At 38.4% G+C, this 20,855-nt stretch overlaps 1 protein-coding gene across 2 annotated transcripts in view; it reads right to left on the bottom strand.

Annotated features, from left to right (window-relative positions):
* LOC125761700 (protein eva-1-like) overlaps positions 1-20,855 on the bottom strand; it is a 105,893-nt gene that overhangs the window by 67,879 nt on the left and 17,159 nt on the right. For both annotated transcript variants that reach the window (XM_049423138.1, XM_049423139.1), the window contains exon 2: positions 17,428-18,034. In XM_049423138.1, coding sequence (XP_049279095.1) covers positions 17,428-17,620 — 193 coding nt within the window. In that variant the 5' untranslated portion in view covers positions 17,621-18,034. The remainder of the gene's footprint in view (positions 1-17,427; positions 18,035-20,855) is intronic.

Below are 20,855 nucleotides of genomic sequence, written 5' to 3'. Positions count from 1 at the left end.
CTGCTTTCAGTCCACTAGCTTCATCTATCGTTGCGTTTCCGAAGTTATTCAACGCGCCGGGTTAAGAGCGGTTGATTTATATATTCCCTTTCGGGTGTTTCTTGCTTTGCATACCATTTCAGCTCACACCGTTTCAATGGGCGCACACGTTTTTTGCGTCCTAACTTTTTTACGGATATGTATCAATTTTACAAAACGTCTTGCCGACAAACATCCGCTTTCCGCAATTCGCCTAACGCGTTCATCCGGGAGAAGGATGTTTTGCGTTTCACGCCCCAGCGAGAGTTAGGTGTCGATTATGCAACCGAACCATCCGAGCGACGGTCGAAAGGAAGGCGCAAAAATTGAGGCATAAATCAAACATTGAAAAATCTCGCCCAAAACGCTTGCTCTGCACGCTTTGATGGGCGCCATGGTGCAGCAGATGCGTGCGAACGGGTGTGGCGCGTAACCATTTCCTTCTCCGCATGTGTGTGTAAACGGAAAGCCCCGTTTCCTTTTTCTGGTCTGTAAGCGTATTTCGAGTCATACCGTTGGAATCTTTGTTTTCGAACGCACCGTTCTGATTTGTGGTAGCAAAATCAGTGTGAGAAATCGGTTTCCGGTTTCCAGTTTTTGGCCAGGAAATGGTTGGCATCGTTGGCTCATCACGAGCGCCACGAGTTCGATGGTTGAACGGAATGAATACTGCCATCGTCCGCTATTCGTTAAGTCGGATTTGTGGTTGGCCTTTTTTATTGTAGCATCGTAAGACTGGGCCCGTACCGGTTGGGTGGAATGAAATTTGGAACGTTTTCTTAAGCGGATCACAACCATACGCTGCACGGTCGTAAAAATGTTCGATCGTTCGTTCGACATGCGATTAGCATTAGCCATTTGATGGCATATGGATGTCACCATGCTGGTGTGAAGATTAGGTAAGGAAGCGTGACTTATAGCGAAGTCAGATTAACGGATAATTTTACAGCACACCCAAGAACCCTTTTATGCCGTGCGGTGTTACAAACAGTCCACTGATTCTACTGAGCAAGCAAAACATAAGAAAATTTCGTATACGAAAGACTCACTATCTACTAAGGATATTAACAAGTGATTGACGGAATGAAAACGGTCTTGGTTGTGTTGAAGTGAACTATTTCGATATACTCTTAGATAAAGGATTTATATTTAATCAAAATTTAAGACAAACAATTTATGTATTATACATAGATATATAGTATTTTGTATTTTATTATAGATTTATTAGTATTTTGCAAGAATTTGTCCTCTTGCTGACTATGAAAAACAAATGATTATTAAATGATGCTTTATAAGACTAATATTAAGAGAGATTTAGATTCACTCCATTTTTGTAGTTAACAATATTGCATAGGACAAAAATTTTCACGCTCTGTTTAACTTCATATCCAACATGAAACTAAAGTAGTAAATATGTTAAACAATATTCATTTGTGTTTCATAAATTATAGGCAGAATTTCCTTTCGTCAAGACTTTTAAAGTACATTTTTCTCCAAACATATGAGCATAAAAATCGTTTTAAAAAAGTCAACGGAAAACAATCAAATAAGAAGATAACTAAATTATGAAAACTGCTATGAGTAAAAAAAAATTTTAATATTTTTTTAAATATTTTTTTAAATACTTTTTTTTTTGAAAACCTGTAAGCGGAATCAGTTAAACGGAGTTCGAAAAAAAAGAATTTTCAGTTAAGAAATTTCCGAAATGTAAACATTTCTAACACCAATCTTAAATTGTGCATATAGTACAATGTAACACGGAAATTCCGAAACATAAAACTATTACTCACTACTATTACAAGTGATGGGTTTTATGTTTCGATACCCATCTAGATGTTTCTTTCCAACACTTTTTTTAGTTCCGATTTGAAAGACAAAGAAATACAATATTTTTTCCTTACAACTCGCAAAGCTTTCTGTCGTCCACTCGGCTCCCTGTCTTTTGGTGTAATCATTTTTTCCTTCCCTTCATTTACATACATTCCCAAACCAATTTCGGTGATGAATTCCCGCCAGAATCGCGGGAACGGTAACGACGAATGGATTCCACTGTCGAACGAAAAAAACCCGGTGCCCCATAAAGCCCTGTAACAACGGTGAAAGATAAATTTAAATCACTTTGATGCTTTTGTTCAACGAGCATAAACGTTGCCCTAGATTGTTACGTCTTCGATTTACCGACGATGGAAAACGAACGGAAGACAATTTACCATCGCTCTGTGTGACAGGGAAAAGTCTTCTGCCAGTGTGCTCCCGCAACGGGATGAACATTGTTTTTCCCCGTGATATCCATTCCAACCAGAGGGACGATGCGTTGGCTGATCCGCGAAAATCATCAATTTCGTTTCACAACATTTTCACACGCATCCGTTCTTGCGCGCGTTATAGAGGGAATAAGGAATAACGCTAGGTTCATCTATTTGTTGGGAAATAGTTTGTCTGTGTGTGTGTGTGTGTGTGTTTGTGTGTGTTTGTCAGTCTTTCGGGTAAGAAAAACCCAAATTCCAAGAACTTTTATGCACGATGCGATGATCTAAATACGTAACAAACTTGCTCATGAATCATTCATCCAAGAAGTTTTGGTGAAACTATTACATGCTTCATTAATGGTTCAATATCCGGCACCGTGTGAATACAGCGTAGCACAGATGCTAACAGGAATATGGAAATGATGCCATTGGAAATGGTAAAATTGTTTGTTTAGCGGCTATAGCTTACTTTACACGAATAATGTTATGTTTTGTTGAATGTTTGGAAACATATAAAAATGGTTATGATAAAGTAGTATAAACTGTTGACACGTGTTTTTTGTTCATTGTTGAATACGCTCGTTAAGCTTTCGATTCACATTCATTGCGATTCCTCACACTGCTCTCTTTAAAAAAAATTCTCTATTCTTTACGAATTCAAAATGAAGTCACAAGTACGAACAAAAACATTGGTCCCATTTTATAGATGGACACTTCACCAATGCTACGGACATTGCAAGTCTAGTGCAGCGCACAGGGGTAAGAGTTTATCGAATATTTTACCCCTCCCAGACGAAATGGGACGGAAAAGTTAGTTTCCAAATGATGGTTTCTTTTATTTTCCAGTCCACTATCCTCTATCATTCATTCTCCATTTGACTTGAAGCCCCCACCAACTGATTCGTCCATCTACCGTTTTTGGAGTCCACTAACTCAGTGATTTTACGCCGTCACCACACTTGCTGTGGTTTTGCTGTTCGCCGTTCACCATAACACAACCACTTTCGCCGAACGGAAAGTTTAGAGCTTGATGGCTTGATTTTACTATTTGTTCGTATTTTTTTTTGCTTTGCATTCTTCTCTGCCCTCACAATGCCGAAGGGTCGTTTGATTTCGTATTTGTAGATCATAGCCGATGACGATCCCTTCTGCCGCTGCCACCATTTCGAATGTCGATTGCTCCACCGACGGGCGTTACACCGCCTGATGGAAAGCGATTTTATTGGCAGCGTTTTTGGGCCAAATTCCGAGTTTTTACATAGCGTAGCAAATTAGGGATGAAAAGTTTTTAATTCAGTTATCTGCTCGTTTGACGAGGGTGAACCATTTGATCGGTGAATATATTTGTCGCTCGCAACGCTGCGTTCAACACATAGCATAAAACGTACAAAACTTTCGAGCAAATGCGTAAAATGAAGGTCCGGCAAAGCAAATTTTATTTCCACTGATTATGGTGTTACTATAAGAAATTTAATTTACGAGTGTAATGTCCTTTTGTTTGGAAGCTGTTTATTTTAAATTAAATGTAAAAAAAGTGGAAATGCCATTCTGCTTTAATTTTTACAGTAGTTTTCGATAATTTTACAATTGCATTATCTTTCAGCTGTAAGCTAACATTCATGCGTTAGAAATATAACCTTTTGACCGATGAGATCTTTGGCTCTCTCTTTTTAATGTTGGCTTAATGGCCCTTAAGGTCATGCAGGCCATTTCTGGTTTATTAGACTTATTTTTACACCGTAGCTGGATTGTCAGTCCTTGCTACGGTAGGACGGTCCAGATGGGATTTGGTACACGATCCTGTCGTGTGGAACTGGCGACGTTTTTCACATATACTACCGGACCTACCCCCTCAGACCAATGATTTCCTTATGGGAAAACTCTGATTGAGCTGCGATTAATTAATTGATTGAGCTGCGAACTGAGCTCTGATTAATTTTTCGGTTTTAAACGGCCTTTTCCCCCATTGATATTAAACGATGTAAAAGGGTAATTTACAGTAGAATTATTCTTATTCTTATTCTTATTCTTGACAACGGAAATACTACAGTTATAACCAGTTTTGGGTCTTACCGCTTTTATGTTGTTTTATGCATGTTTTATGTTGTTTTAGTGATTAGTGATGGTCAATCGAAATCGGAACAACCTGCTTCCGATTCCATGTCCGGAATCGGTTCCGATTCCGTGTTCAGAATTGCTTCGGGTTCCGGAATCGATTCCGGATCCGATTCTTGATCCGATTCCGAATCCGATTTCGCTCTCAATTTCGGATCCGTTTCCGGAACCGATTCCGGAGTCCAATTCCGAATCTACTTACCGGAATCGATTCCGATCAAAACAGCATTTTGCACATCACTGGTACACATGGAGTTTCTTTGGCTCGATTAAAAATGAACAAAAAACCTTTTATTTTGAGCGAATAAAAAATGAAATTTCCTGCAAAACAGGAATAGCTAAAGTTTATTCTCGGAAGAGTGGAGAGACATAGGAGAGACAGAAGGAATACAAAAATTATGAACCAATATCTTCGACTCTCGTGTATGGATAATGTCAAATGTTTCATTACGTATGTAAATTAAAGTTTTTTTAAGAGCTAAATTCCATGTTTACATATTTCAGTTTTTCAGTAAAATTTTGTATAGAAATTAGAGGGGTGTATTACTATTGCTACACTTGAAGCTTTTGTACTTAATATGCAAATTATTTTAAAGCACATTTGTCCATCGCTCTAACCATGCCTACAATGAAGAAACCTAATTTACCTTTACGGCTAATTACCATTCTTTTCATCGTTAAGCTTTCGATTTGAACTGCTGAAAGGAAATAAGAACAATCGAGCCTTTTAACCGAACGCTTCTGTGCAGAAGAGACGCAGCAACGTTTTCTTTCACATAAACGCTTATTTCTGTAACACCAAAATGCTTTCGCATGCAAGACGCTAATCCAGCCAAGATGAAGTGTTGAGTGGTAACGTTGAAAAATGCAATTGAAAAGCATACCAACTGGATGTCGTAAATGCCAAAAAATGTATCAGTTCCCAGCATAAAATCGTGCAGCAAAGTTCAAGCTAAAAGATCGAACCAAAGGCAAGGTAAAGTGGAATTTAATTTGGCAATCCGTCACCGCTCGCCACGTTTAATCCGGTGTGCTACCTTCAGCCAGATCGAACGGCACGGCAAATGGTTTGCCTCTGTAAAACTACTCTCTGGTATGAAATGCGCATCGCACAATCACAACCGTTTGTGCTTCCATCTTTGTACGGCGCTGTATTTCATCTTCACCTGGTACTTGGCTTACTTGGGAGTTGAAAGATAGAAGAATGGTTCGTTTTTCGTTGTCTGTTCCAGGCTTCCGAATGCTTTCTTTGGTGCGTTCAAACATTCGACAATCGACGGGAGCACATCGATAGGGACAACGGGGGCCGACATTTCGTGCCGAAGCTGCCACACTGTAATAATGTGCAGCACATGCGGCAAAGTGCAATGTATATCCTTCGAAAGAAGACGCACCGAGTGGTAGAAGCTATTACGCCAGCTGCATTGTATTTTGTATGTGTGTTCTTCTGCCTGCCTATGATACCTGCATGTGCTTTGGTGCTAAGAATCATTGGTGTAAGTTTTTTTTTTCAGAGTACTTCTCAAGGATTCACGCATAACGAATGTGAGAAAAGAAAGCAAGTTACGAAACTATCGAGCAATGTGTTACAGACAGAGGACGTAGCTCCAGGACTGCCTCGGGAATGTTTCCAAATCTGCCTGCTGCAAAATGGCCGAACACGTTCCTGTGCGCAAATGGAAAATGCATTCAACACAGCCGACAGTTTTCCCGTTTCTCACCGTACATGCACACAAGAATCGGCTCACTTATCGATATCGGTACAAATTCGATAAGCAATAGTTTTTGAAGCCCTGGATGGAATTCCCTACCATAGACACATGGATAAACTCCCTCTTGGCTACACTGTGCCATGCTCTACTTGATGTGCTTGTATTTTTCTTCCTCTCTCCTATCGGTAGCTCGTTATTGACAATTTTACATCTTCTGCTAGCGCACGCTGGAGCCCGCACGGGTCTACGAGTACGCCCCGGGAATGGAAGGAAAAATCTCCACAAGCCAAAGACGGTGTACTTTCGAGACGGGCTTAAGTGTAAAGCACATAGGGTTATCTGCCGGCATCGGGATAAGTGGAAATAAATTATTCATTCGATTTTGCAGTAACACTTGTGCCATTGCCGTTGCTGGCTTTGCTGGCAAAGCTTTTGGGGAGGGAGGATCGTCGTGTTGTGAGCGGTGAAGCAGCCAAGCTTCACAGATGGGATGTGTGATAGATTTACGCTTAAAGCTCATATCAAGGGCTGGTGGATTGTCTTGTCGCATTCTAATGCATAAATAAATCGTAATGGTTGCATCGTATTAGACGTAACCAACCACTCCATTCCATCAAAGTTAGGTTGCTGGGTGTGCCACACATTGTGTGTCCAAACCCGAGGAAGGAAACAGCCGAGCCGAAGACAGTACAAAACATATTTGAATATGGATAAGATTCATTAAAATATTGAGATGTTTATTTTTTGCATTTAGCATTATTCACTCATTTTCCTCAATACAAAAATGTTTGCATATGCAAAAAATGAACTGATTTTAGCGATTTTTCATTCGAAAACACTTAGACTTCGTGACGAATCTAGCTAAGCTTTGTCTTTTTGATTTTTTGAAAATAGTTGAACAAAGTAATTTAAAATAGACTGTTAGACGCTTCGTCAGATATAGACCAGATCGTTCTACAGCCGTCCAACAGATTTCCGGCCGCCTAACAACACAGACTACCGTTTAGTTCAACAAAAACTAAGAATGAAAATCGAAGGCAAATGGTCTCAACGTTCCATCGGGAGATCGAACCAAAGACTCGTACAGTGATGAAGTACCTCGAGAAAATATCTATTTTTCTTTAAAGTATAAATTTCTTTCCGACAAAGTGCGACGTTTTGGTCTTAAAAATATTAACATCTACTTGACAGTTGCTCGCTACGACAGAACTAGAGACCACTTTGTTTATGCTCCTCAACAATTCGAAATAATCTGTCCTTCGGTACTTGCGGTAGTTTGGGATCACAAAATGTTTTTTCTAGAATTTAGAGCCAGATCGCCGGAAAATTTTGAGATCAATTCTCTAGCAGAATTTCTAATCCTGCAATAGCAGAAAATCTAATAATTAGGAAACAAATATGGAGTCGATTACCAATCCCCCAAAAGGCGCTCAAGCTCAAGCTCTGGTTCGCTGGCGTAGGAGCTTAGAAGGTCGTGAAAGTTTTCTTTTCATCGTTATTTAAAGTTATTCCAATAGCAAAATACATACGTTATAAATGGGAGAAAAACAGGAATACAAGTCTTGATCTGTTTTAACTCTATACATAATTGGTTTCAATGCAAAATCTATTTTATAGAATAGGTTATATCTCACATCCCTTATTGTTTGCTTGTTTGCTACCAGTTCTGTTATAGAATGGTAAAACAAATAAATAATTTGAATGTCGTCCTTGCAATGAAACCATAACAGCTGCCCAGCAGTAGCTACGTAATAATTTGGAAACTAATAATAATGACACGCTTCATGACGTTGACTTCTTACGGAGTTGATTTCCCACATCCTCAAGGTTACTCCAAACATACACAGCATCCACAGCTCCACCACCGTAGCCGACGACGGACAATATTTGTTTTCGAAATTGAAATAAATGTCCGTTATTTTTCTCACCACGCTATGTCGCCATTCATTACCATGGCCATGACCAGCGCCATCGTTCGCTTGTTACGATTGCTTTGCAAGACAGCAAAAGAAGAACAAAAACCCATGTTTGCCTTACTTGCTCTCTTCGAGGTGGTCATGGTTTTTTTTTTTCTCCGATCCCAACACCGGTAGATTCTGGCTCGTTTTGCTCGTTGAGTTCCGGTGCTCAGTGGCAGTAGTACGGAAAATTTGCGAAATTACCATCGGATAACTTATGTGGTCATAAAATTGTCGGCTCAGTTATCTGGAAGCTTACTCCCTCATGGGAAGACACGCCCTCACACCATCGTTTTGTTTGCGTTCCGGGCGGCCATGGCGGAGTGATTGGTACGCAAGTAATTATCGACGTCCATTTTCGGGCCAGTGGAAAAGTTCGGTTCCAGAGAGAGGGAGACCGCAGTTTCCCTCTCCATCGGCAAACAACGGCCAAAACTTTCACTTGCCGCCACTTTGGTCAACGTTTAACGATAATGGTAAACATAATTTCTGCGATAGAACGAGCAGTAGTAATAAAAATTATTATCCTCCACTGACTAACACATTTCCCAATGCCCAGGTCCCGCCTTTGGGCAGATGAAATGTGTACCGAGAGCTGTTTAACCAGCACCTAGTAAAGTGTAGACGATCATCGATGTCTTTAGGCGATTTTTTATTGGATTAATTGAACAATTCATGGTGGGGTCAATGATGTTTTCGGTGCTAAATGGGTTGGAAAGTAAATAGATTAGAACGCGGTTGGTGTTTTTTTTTGTATTACTTTGTGGTTTTTCCAGAAACTAGAGCAAGGTTTTCAATAAAATAAATCGGTAGTCCTCCAACGAAGTTTTAAAGTGTGATAGATGGTCATAATAATACTTCCCTCTATTCGTGTAAATATACAAAAAAGCGTAAGTTTCATGATGATTTTTCATTTTAGAACTTGTTTTAAATAAAGTCCTGCATTTTTTAAACATAGTAAAATCCATTCAAGTTATTAAATATATTTAGTGTTTTGCACATTATAGTAAAGGGACGCATATTGCATATTACAGAACCACGCAATTTCGATAATTGGAAGTCATAGTACTTTGTTTTACGTTTCGGGACGTATAAATGTATTTTTCGCAATTTTTACGGTGGCCCAACTTCATACCTCATGTATCACATCTCATCTAGACTGTAAACCTGCATGTATACAACCTCTATACAACCTATTGTATAGGTTTTTTTCAAAAAAAATTTCATTGAATCGATTCAATTCTATAAAACCAAAGGTCAGAACATGGCGATCCAATTACTGAAACTTTGTTAACTTCATTGCGTCTTCAATAAATTTTCATTTAAAGTGTTCATTTGTAACATAAAATAACCATTAACAAATTATTTTTGATCCATGTGGGTATTGTCCGTTTGCTAGGTTGATCATATACTTAAGATCCATTGAGTGTGTTGTAAATGATAGGTGATCGGCAATGTGCAATGCCTCACAGTGTATGAATAGCGCGTTGAATATAAATTTATTTTGCCTTCCAATCCATCGTCGGCACCATTCATCATTAACTTTGGCATGAAAGAACTCAAATGAAAACCCATAGATCGAATGATTAATTTTTGCACCCTTAGGAGAAAAAAAGAAGAAAACATTCGCCTGCCATCCGCCGTAGTGTGAGAGACAACGATGATTATGAATAAAGTTACTTCGGTAATTCGGTACGGTCGGTTTGCGGGCTGAAATGGGTTTTGCAAAAATATCTTCCAAAAATCGATGTATTCGAGTGGTGTAGTTCTCGACCCGTGGAACATCATCACCAAGAAGGAAATGCTCACTAATGGTGTACTGAAAGGCGATACAGATGAAATAAATAGAAAAAAAAATGTACAGCGAAAGATGAATAGTTGAAGTATCATTAAATGTGCATGCCGTGAAGAGAAGATAGCTAAACAATCAATCAATATCATTATGAAAAGAGAAAATGTAGCCTGTGGCACAAACAGCTTAAATTACGCTTACTTTCGTGTTACTTTTAGTTTGATTGCATTTGGAAAGAAGTTATTTTCTAGGACAATAAGGCTCTGCTGCTCCTGTTATTCATGGTTAAGAATGTAGTTTTTACGATTTTTTTTATGCAAGAAATAGTGTCGACGATCGACTCATCCCCTTTGATACTTGGTGATTTTAATCGCTTCAATTACATAATGCCAAAGAAAACAAGAAGCAACGAGTATTCTCATATCTACTAAAATAAAACGTGTCACGTGCGCAAAGCAATTTTAAATCATCGGAAAATATGATGCGTATAACAGGTCATCCTCTGTGCTTTGCACCTACAGGAATCGCAATGTTGGCCAAAAAAGATTCATCCGTGCTGGCAATCGCACAGCAAAAGGTGTATTTCATAGTGCAAAACAACTAACCATGGTTTCGAATCGAATGAACTAAATAATGGGTGTGAATTTAAAAATAGCTCATTAACACCGTAGCAGTTGTCAAAGAGCGGGTGTTCGTTCTGTGCAACGGGCAGAAGAAACAACTAACACCCTAAATATTTGTACAGTTTCGTTCAAACATAACACCTTATGACATGCGAATAGAAATTGAACATTTTGTTATCTATGTGATCAAGAATTTAATTAACACAAGGTGTATTTGCAATTGTTTTTTAATAATTAGTTTAATATTGAATTAATTCATTACTTATTGCAAACGCTCATATCGAATGCAATCTCCATCTGTTGCAATAATTATCTTTCACCATGCAAAACACCATCTGTTCCTTTCCTGCATTAGCTTGCCGCACACCTTCATCGCCACGTAGATTAGTCGTTTGGCCGTGTGTTGGGGTTTGTTTACGTTTCACTATAATCAAACCTCTTGCACGACTGCTACGAAGAATGGAAAGAAACGTTGCCCTCATGCTATTTTAGTATTCGCCTGTCCGCTAACTCGTGTCACTTCGGGTTCATGCTGTGCTATTTTCGGTACGACGCACGGGCAAAACCATGCACTGGTTCGGCTGTTCTGTCCCTTTGCATTATACGCTCGGGGAACACTTAGATAATTTTCAGACGATACGTCCCTGATCGGTGCCCCGAATGTGTAGTAGGGTGGGCAGATAGTTGCAGCATGCCTGTCTGCTGACTAATGTTGAACTTGTTTTGAAAGCAGATTCATGCAAAGTCAAAGCAAAACCATAAGGCAAACAGCTTTCGGTTTGGGGGAGAGTTTTATGTTTTTGTACAACTTCTATCATCTGTTGCTAAATATCATATTTAGTTGTACGCTTGGAGTTTTTTTCGGGCAAAATGTTCTAAAACTAAGTGAAGCAAGAGATGAGGTCCTAAGTGGATATCGAGTTAACTGAGTTTCTGATTCTCAACTCTCATTAACTAAACTATGAAATTAAAGACTTAATGAAGCTAGATGAAATACGATTAAATATGCTTTCGTTCTTACTTCTTGTGCTTAATCTAACTAATCGAAGAAAAAGGACTCGAATTAAAGCTAAACCGTAGCTTTGCCACAATTACTAAATATATAAAGAATTTTCTATTAGTATTCAGGAGCCGTTTTTGTACCAACACTTGTCTAGGCTGTAGAAAGTATAACCGGAGTTTAATATCCTCATATTCAGATAGTCAAATGTATGTTAATAATTAATCCATTATTCATCTGTATAGGGCGATATAGAACTACATCAGCATAAGCACGTTAGAAGAAAAAAACCATTAAAACTCTATCAGTTTCAACATTAATTAAAAATCGTTCTCGCTAAATACAGCTTCCAGCTAAGCAATGTGTTTACAAAAAGCGCATCAATTTTTATCTACTTTTGTGTCTCTATGTCATTTAAATTAAGACGAATTTGAAGAACAATGAATTAGGAATATTGCAATTGTTGTAAGTACACAGTTCAACAAATCAAAATTAAATTAAAACAGTACGCATTTTTGATGAAAATAATATGTTCAAAATAAAATAAAACAAAATTGTTCCATGTGCTCGAGACAAATTTTCCTATGTTAAATCGTAGTAGAAAATTTGACGCTATGAGTTAAAATGTTCTTAGCTTAAAGTAAAAAATTTTTGCTTATAAATAAAAAATTGGATGCAATACAGATTTTAACAAAATTACAATCTAATTTAAATTCTATTGATTTCAAACAGGGCGCAACGTTATAAATGAAAAATCAATCATTTTACCATCGCATCTTGCGGATAAGCGACATAATTGTTATGATATGATTTAAGCGATACGTATAAAAAATGCTTATTTAACGATAGTCAATTTCAGCTGTTCCGTTCGTACGTTTCACTGTGCATGTGTGCATCAGTTGTTGTTTTGGCTTTACTTTGCTTCGCCATTGCAGCTAAATTGCCGGTGTTATGGCACCCTCAACAGCGAAGACGAAGTTATGAGTCGTGAATTTTACGATAGCAACACATCGTTGGATTTCGTGTTTCCTCAATTCAATTTTTTTGTAAAGCGATATTTTTTTCCACCCGATAGACGCTGCATTCGTTAAGGTGTTGGTTTTGGAAAAATTTATGATCTCATTCGTTCCTTGCACCTTTAGTTTTACGGCCACGGGGGATTTGTGCTTTCATTTATGTTTTCGCTCAAACAAGCTGTAGGTCACCATTGCGCTTATGATGTAATTTAGCATATACTTGTCTTAGGTGTAAATCCTGCCCTGGGGGCAAATATGGCATGCTGGTAAGCTTTGGTTTTTAGTGATTCATTAAAAATGATGATCCGACTTGTGTCGATTCAACATGGCATCAGCGAAAGGCTCGTCAAAATTATGAAAATATTGTTCGAAAAATTTATACCTAATCGGAAAAAGACTTTTCATTTAGTTTCCTCCACTTGCGGTAAGAATATTATGATTTTTTCTTTTCTTAACGGAATATCACAAAAATATAATTCATTGGCTTGTTTACAGTGTTAAATCCAATTTCACTTAACAATCGTTACTTTACAATTTTGTTTTATTTTAAATCTAATCACATTTCGGAAAAATATTAACGTTCAAACAAAACAAAACGTTCTTAATCGCTATTCGTTGGACAAAGGCATTTTTGGGGAAGCATACAGCTTCCGGCAACAGATTGAAACTGACTGGTTGAACACATTCCAATAAAAATAGCCGATAGTTCGTTAGTTCGGTGGATATCATCCTGCCACAATGCCGGCGCGCTAACGAGAAGCGACAGTTGCGCTATTCGGTGGAAAACTATTTCTGTGATTGTTTCCTTTACCGTGGCCGTTTGCTGGGATGGAAAATCGTCCGACAATTTTCATATTTTTTTGCTTGAATTGTTTCCCAAAACCCGAATGCAGAGGATTGTTTTTATGGCCTTCTTTAACGAATTTCCATACGCACCCACACTGAATGAGGAATGGAAGTGGCAGAAGCGGAAAGTGATGGTCGGGAAAACGGTTTTTCCTACCTTTTCTTTGGCTTGATATTCGAATGTACGGTTGGAGCCGTCATTCCCATTAGTGCATTCCTTCGCAATGTTTTTGCTACTTTTACGATCCATTTTCGTTAAAGTATGCCGTTTAATATCTTTCCTTCTCCCATGCTCACCATCGACATTGTTTGCATTGGGTACGAACTGGGGGAATGGGGGAAAAATGAAACTTTAAGTAATGCTTCCTTTTTTTGATAGCACTATCGTTCAGTTTCTGGGTGCAAGAAGAAAAACGGAAATATTTATCACCTCTCTCGTATGAATTCCAGCACTATTCATGGTATTAAAATAAAAGTCGGTAAGATTTATAGGATTTGGAGAAATACTTTCAGTTATCCGTGGTTATTCACCGCATTCAAGTGAAAAGTTTTGATAAATCAAAGAAAAAAACATATTGACTTTTTCACTTCACTATTTGCCATTGTTGGTGAACAAACTGTGCATATTGGGAATCAAAAACACATCTAAACTAACATATTCTAAAACACTGCCATGTATTTTATCAGAAATAAAACACATTTTGTCGAATAAAATAATGAGCTGTAATCCTATTGTTAGTCAGCGTTACAGCGCTTACAGTCTTAAATATTTGAATTATACCAGCAAGTTAATCCGGCATCCGTTTACGAACCATACACCGTTTGACAGCGCTTAGAAACGTTGTCTGGCACTGGATTAACTGGATGCTTGGTAACGTGCCCGAGGAGAAGAAAACTAACAGCTAACAGCATGTATAGAACGAATCATTCCGATGATGTTTCATTGGGGTTATTTCTAACCCGGTGGTTCGGAAACTTTTTACCCAAGCATACGGTGCTGCTGCAATAAAGCTTCCATTGCCAGCGAGAATCGTTCCTGTATTTCTCGGTGTTCCGGTCCGCGTTCGAATGTTTGCTCCGCCAAATGAAACGCTCGTGCCTGGACTGGAAAGCCCGTACGACAAGAGTCCATTTACATAATTCAGTTACATGCTAAAATGTGTGGCGGCAGTAGATTTAATCCATAATCCTTTATCGGACGTAGTGCAGTGGGTGTTGCCGTTTTCGGAATGGCATCGTAAATTTAATCAATCCTCCATCCACCCTTCAATGGATTGTCAACCTCGAGGCCATCCAACCCGTTGGACAACCGATTCACTGCTGTACAACTGTATTGGTGTTGGCCCCCCCCATCCCCGATTCCGGTCTAATGGGATGGGTTTTTTTGGGGAAACTGATTGGGTCAGCTAGTTGGTTTGGGACTACGGGTGCAAAAGGACAGAATCTTCAGCTTCAGCTAGTTAAAAGCTTAACCAGGGTAAAAAAAGGGTGTGCTCACTGGTTCACTGTTTTACGCTTGCGTCCAGTTCAAACATAATAAAAAGTCATCTTTCGAATCCAGGCACATAAAAGATATATCATACAGGGGTGCAATCTTTCTTCTCGGCTCTTGTGGAAGTTTTTTTTCGCTTTACGTACATTGAAGTTGAATGTAACTCTCTTTGCAAAACCCAAAAATGTGGCTGTGAAATGAAAGCAAAAAAAAAACCCCCAACAAGAGTACCATCTGATCTAGTGCGATTGTCATAGTTGGGTTTTGTAGGCCTTCCCTTCGCAATGGTATGTTTCATTTGGTCACTGTTTGGATGAGTAATGTGGTCACGTTGGATTTTGCTGACGTACCGAGGCTGTGAGGAGAATTTTTGGAACTGTACTCATTTTTTATTGCTTCCGAATATCTTTGAATGTGGTTGCACCCCATTTGTGAAACGCAGTCATTTTGTAGCAAATTAATCTTCATGTTTTAAGGTCCTTGGTATGGTGAAGTAAATTATTTGAATTACTAAACTGAAACTATTTATTATGTTTGTCTATGTGTACGAATAGAAAATAAACAATTTTACTATTTATTTATGAATAAAAAAAAAGTGTAAAATATGTGAAAAATCTAAACCACCTATCAACGATTCTGGTTTGTGAGATATTCACAACTTTCCCTCAAAAGCTCAGCCTGTTTCGAAAGATAAGCGTATCTCGCATCTAACGAACTACATGTTTTAGTAACCTATGCAAACACAATTTCTTAGAAGGCGTCATAACACACAGAAGCTTTTTTATTTGTTGCTGATTTAAGCACATTCCGTCCAGCTTGGCCAGCAACCCCTGTGCACAAAAGCATACGCCCGTTGATGAAAAAAACCTTCACTATGTTTGCTCAGAATATTCGAGAGTTTGTATAATAGTTAGCAAACAAATGTACCCAACGAGTTGTGAGAAACTATGGGCGAAAAAAAGCTCCCGGTAAAAACCCACTCCCAAAAACCAACCGACGAACCGACATTTCATGAATTGCAAAAATCGGTCAAATCAAAACTCACATCATTTTGGGGTACCATTTTTATTCCATTTCGGTAGGAACGAATGTTAAATGAATTAAATTTCAAGCAAAAGTTTATTTCTGGGGCCCTATTTGCTAGGAGCAGGGGAAAAAACAAATCAGAACTTTGTGCCGATCCGGTGAATGACTTTTTCGTTCGGAAAGACTCCACCGCCGCCCTACAACTCCCTCAAAAAATTGGGAAGGGATTTTGGTAAGTTGTTGAAATAATTTTGCTCACGCAGCAACAGTAGCATCCAACACGGACGACCGTGCGTGTTTGCTTCGTTTTTGGGGGTTATGGTAAGTATAAGTTTTACGACGCAGCCTTTCAAAACCCCTTCAACAAGTTACAATCCACCGGAGGATCGGTTTGGTCAAACTTGGTTAGTTTAGGATGAAAGTATGCTTTCATATTACACAGGTTTGCAGGATACTATCAAATTTCTCGCTAGCATCGTCTACCGTGACCAATGAACGAAATTAAATGGCTTGAACGTTGGTTGGTGCTGGACTTTGTTGTGCATAAAATTAAAGTCAATTTAATCTGCCAACTTGTCGTTGGTAATTTCTTTACGGTCCGGCATCGTTGCCAGGATGGGTAATGTCTGTTCAGAAAATAATTAACCTCACTTAGACCAAGTTCTTCATTCAATCTGCTCTAGATATCTGATCTGATCTTATTCACTATTCTTTGAGACAACAAAGAGCCGTATAAAGAGCAGAAAAGCTTGCTTAAGAAAGTTTTCCTATTTTGTTCTGGAGCAACTAATGTCCAAGACTAAAGTCCTTCACTGAACTTCTATTTAATAATATCAAAAAAGTAAGGGATAATGCTATATATTTCTTTATTAACTTCACAAAATTAAATATCTCTGCATAGCAGTGAGTCAATTACTCAACTGTTGTGAATGTAAAAACAAAGTTTCCAATCGAATTGTTAAACAAACAGCAATTACTGTACAAGAATGTTCCATTTCAGATGCATCACCTTATCGGCAGCATACTAATATGCGGGAATCGGTATGTGTGTGTGCCAATGTAATTGATAGGTTTGTAATGGATTGACGGCTCAAGGGACACGCTCGGGTCACGCTTCGGACGGGAGATTGGTACGAGCTCGGGCCAACGCGTCATCAAATGTAATGATGATAATGACGATGATGTATAGCTCGATCCATCATCATGTATTGATGCCATAATAAATCATACCGATTGCCGTCTTCGTGTCCTATCGATTGTTGCATTGGCTGGTAAAACCTTTGGCTGTGACAGGCTCCCGTGTTAGGATTGTGGTCAATTCGGAGAGGATTAAAGTCGGGAAAGCGATGTCGAATGTCGTTTGGTGCTAATATTTGTGGGTGTGAAAGCGATATAACATCGTTTTCTGGTGATATGTTGCTTTGTCAAACATTTGCTATCAGGCTTGCTACCTGAGGAAACAATTGGTTGTTATCAATACTTGTCTCTACAAAAGCTATTTGTACGAATTACTAAACAATTCATTCATAATTTATTATTTAGAGTTAAAATTCAATATGTTCGCTAGTGTGAATATTTACCTAACGGGTCCACTCGGAATATTTGTGTATCCGGATCAGCGCGCAGGAATGACGGTGATGTTGTTAACATCATCAATATTGTAATCCAGTAGATGCAGGTTTGTTGAAACGTTATAACCTGTCTTAATTCCATTACGGCGGATTTGTGTGTAAATCGGTGGGTTGAACGGTGTTGATGTAGGTGCACTAGCATCCACCCTCGATTTAAACTAATTTACACAACGAATCGACCAAACACTTTCCACGTAACAAAGAACAAACGACAAACGTTGCATCGTATGTAGCACAGCAAACAGCACCACTGAAAACGCTGGACGACAACTTTACTTTGACACGTTGCTCTTCTCAATGCCAATTATCATTTACTACCATTTCCACACAACACAACCATGCTGCAATGCATCTTTTTACCCCGGCACACTATAACACTTGGCCCTTCTTTTGAACCATTGCGCATTAAGTTTCACTCATCACACGTTTTTACACATTTTCACCAACAACCATTATGGGATGCACCACACCTTAATCCTTTTGGCGGTTGAAGCGCATCATCATTAACCGCAGCACACTTTCGTTTCGTAGAGATACGATTTGTTTGTTTTTAAATCTGTGAAATTAAAATGATTTTTTTAAACATTTACTTTCATTGTATAACAGCGACTATCTACATCCGGTGCACGGTCAACTTTGGAGGTTTATATCGCTTGGCACTGTCCTCCAGTGTCAATGAAGGACATCGAATTAATTTCCCATTTGGTGCAAATGATACGCACACTGCTAACGGTGGCAAACGTGCGCACTTAGTGATGGGTTTTAATTTTCCATTTTTTTTTTGTCTTGATCACTTCCACCACATTAAATGTCATTTTCAGTGTTCTGTGTACCATAACCGTCATCCCATTGCTGCGAGGCGCGAAATGGAAATCATATTATCCACGGCACGGCTCACGATGATTAAAAGCGGCGAAGCAAGGCGCTTGTCCGGGCAGCGGGCATCCGGTGTGGGAATTGATTGCTGGCTTTAACGGATTTTGTTTTTTTTTGTTGCAACAATTATCTATAATTACTTCGTCTTCGACATGGTAATGGTTTGACATTTAATGATCGATTATTGTGCTCCGAAATGTTTCACTTTTCATGATATCCATGGTGACACTGTCATTAGGGCGTGGTGTTTGTAACCTGCTACTTGGGATTATGTGTTTTAATGTAATATTTTTATCACATACAACTCCTTATCTGTGATGTTTTAAACTTTTTGTATCTTTATGGAGGTGTTTTTTTATTTTGGATATATTTTCACAATATCCAGAAATCCAATCAATCCAGTATGATGTTTGGAACTTTTTGCTGCTGCATTTCAAATATTTTCTGAAAATAAAAAGAATTCGAAAAGGGATGTTATTAGTAAACTCGGTTTCGAAAATGCAGTAAATAAAAGCAATTTTTTTGGTTAAGTATAAAAGTAACAAATAATCAGATAAGTTCAGGTAGTCCAGTGAGATTATTTAACAACATTTAAAGAAACAAAACAAGAGATTGTTTGTTTTCATATTTCTTAAAGATATTTTTCAAATTAAATTTTGTTATCTTCATGTATAACATGACACCCAAAGTGCTAAATGTATTACGAATTAATTGGTGATATCGACTCTATAAATTTTACATTTCAAATAAAATAAATACAAATTAGCATTGTTAAGGCGACATTTTACAAATTCGCCGAAATAATCTAATAATTAAGTCGTGGTGTTGTAGATAATGACACATTACCAAAGGACGTAGATTCATCATTCTTGTGGAATATCGTGCTGAATTCGAAAAAAGTTCCTAGAGCAAAACAATTGATTTTAACCACGAGCAATAACATCCAAAAACAGTTTCTAGAGATCTCTAACCTTAGTCTACAACTCATCGTTCAACGGTACCATAAAAAGTAGTAATTCTAACCTGTACTTTCATTTACAAGAGCTTCTACGTTTATGTAAAAAAACAACAATCACATAACCATTGTTTCTTCATCGGACGCATTATTTTTTTTTTATTGAGTCTTACGCTATCACCTCCTGCGGCCATTCGTTGTTAGTTTAGCGCTGAATGTGCGTGCCAGCAAGTTTCTTTAGCAATTCTAGATGGGTAACCAAACAGAACGGACAGAGCAGTAAGGAAGACGGTTTCTGTTTTGCCGTAGGTTGAAGATCATTAAAAGTTTTGCTGCTGTTCACCCCTCCCCTTCGAAAGGTTGATTGTGGCGTAAAGGTAAAAAAGGACCTCCAAAAACATCACCACTGGATGAAGACGAATGTGTCAGTGTTCGGTGTACAAAGTGAAACACATTACCTCACTCGTTGAGATGAACACATTGGAAGGAAGAATACGCACGCAAAAAAAAAACAAATAAACACCGGACATAACGACCACGATATCGTGAATGATGGGAGGAAGTTGACTGTTCCCTGACTGCAAACACCTACAGTTGGTCATGGTGTTCCGTTTATTTGCGATATTGGTCGTAATGGACTTACGGAAGGTTGCCAAGAACCGGATGGTTTTCGGGGTATTTGGCTAACAGAATTATTTGCTTACATCGTACATCCCAACGCGTCCCAGCACGTTCTCGAATTGTTTATAAACGATGCAAAAGGTTCTTGATCGATCCTTGACGAATGGTTTACCATTGAATTGTCGATCAATAAGATGTTGTTTTTACGATGTTGAAAGCGTGCTGCTGGAAGAAGTGTCAGACTAGGTGTGCCTTCTAACTTGCCTTTTATCTGGTTTAGAAAAATCGGGTATTTTTTTATTTTTAAGAACCTAATATTTCTTAACCATCTTATAGTTACATATGACATCCATAAGAGTTCAATTTATTAGTAATGATGTGGATGTTTTTTTCCAGAGCTTAACGACATGAAAGGTCATGCCGGTCATTTCTACCTTAGTAGACTTATTTTTATCACGTAGGCGCTATGCTTACTTCTAAGACCTGATGGGATTAGATCAACGATCATATCTTGTGGAACCGGCGCCGTTTATCACTTACACCATCGGGCCACCCAAAGGCCACTGGGTGCATGATTGAAATTATTAAAGAATAATTTGCAACGTATATTGCATAGTTTAAAAATATGGTAATTTCGTTTCTACCAAAAAACATGATTTTTTCTCCTGCAAATAAGGGTTGTTTTCAATTTATAATTAGATGGAACATCCTTAAATATGTACATCAATTTAACAAAGTGGCATGTACTTTGTTGATGAACGTAGCAACTGTTTAACAACCAATATGTTGATGCTATCGCGTACATGAAGAAAACCAACAATACAATTTCATCATATTCCGCATAAGCCGTCGTGTCTTATCAGAATTCATCTACCAGCGATGCAAATGCAGAGCAAATGAATGTTTGCTCCCAAGATGTAAATGC

This window comes from Anopheles funestus, chromosome 2RL (genome assembly GCF_943734845.2).
Source record: "Anopheles funestus chromosome 2RL, idAnoFuneDA-416_04, whole genome shotgun sequence".
NCBI lineage: Eukaryota > Metazoa > Arthropoda > Insecta > Diptera > Culicidae > Anopheles > Anopheles funestus.
Note: the sequence above shows the minus strand (reverse complement) of the source record. Positions and strands in the feature narration are given on the sequence as shown.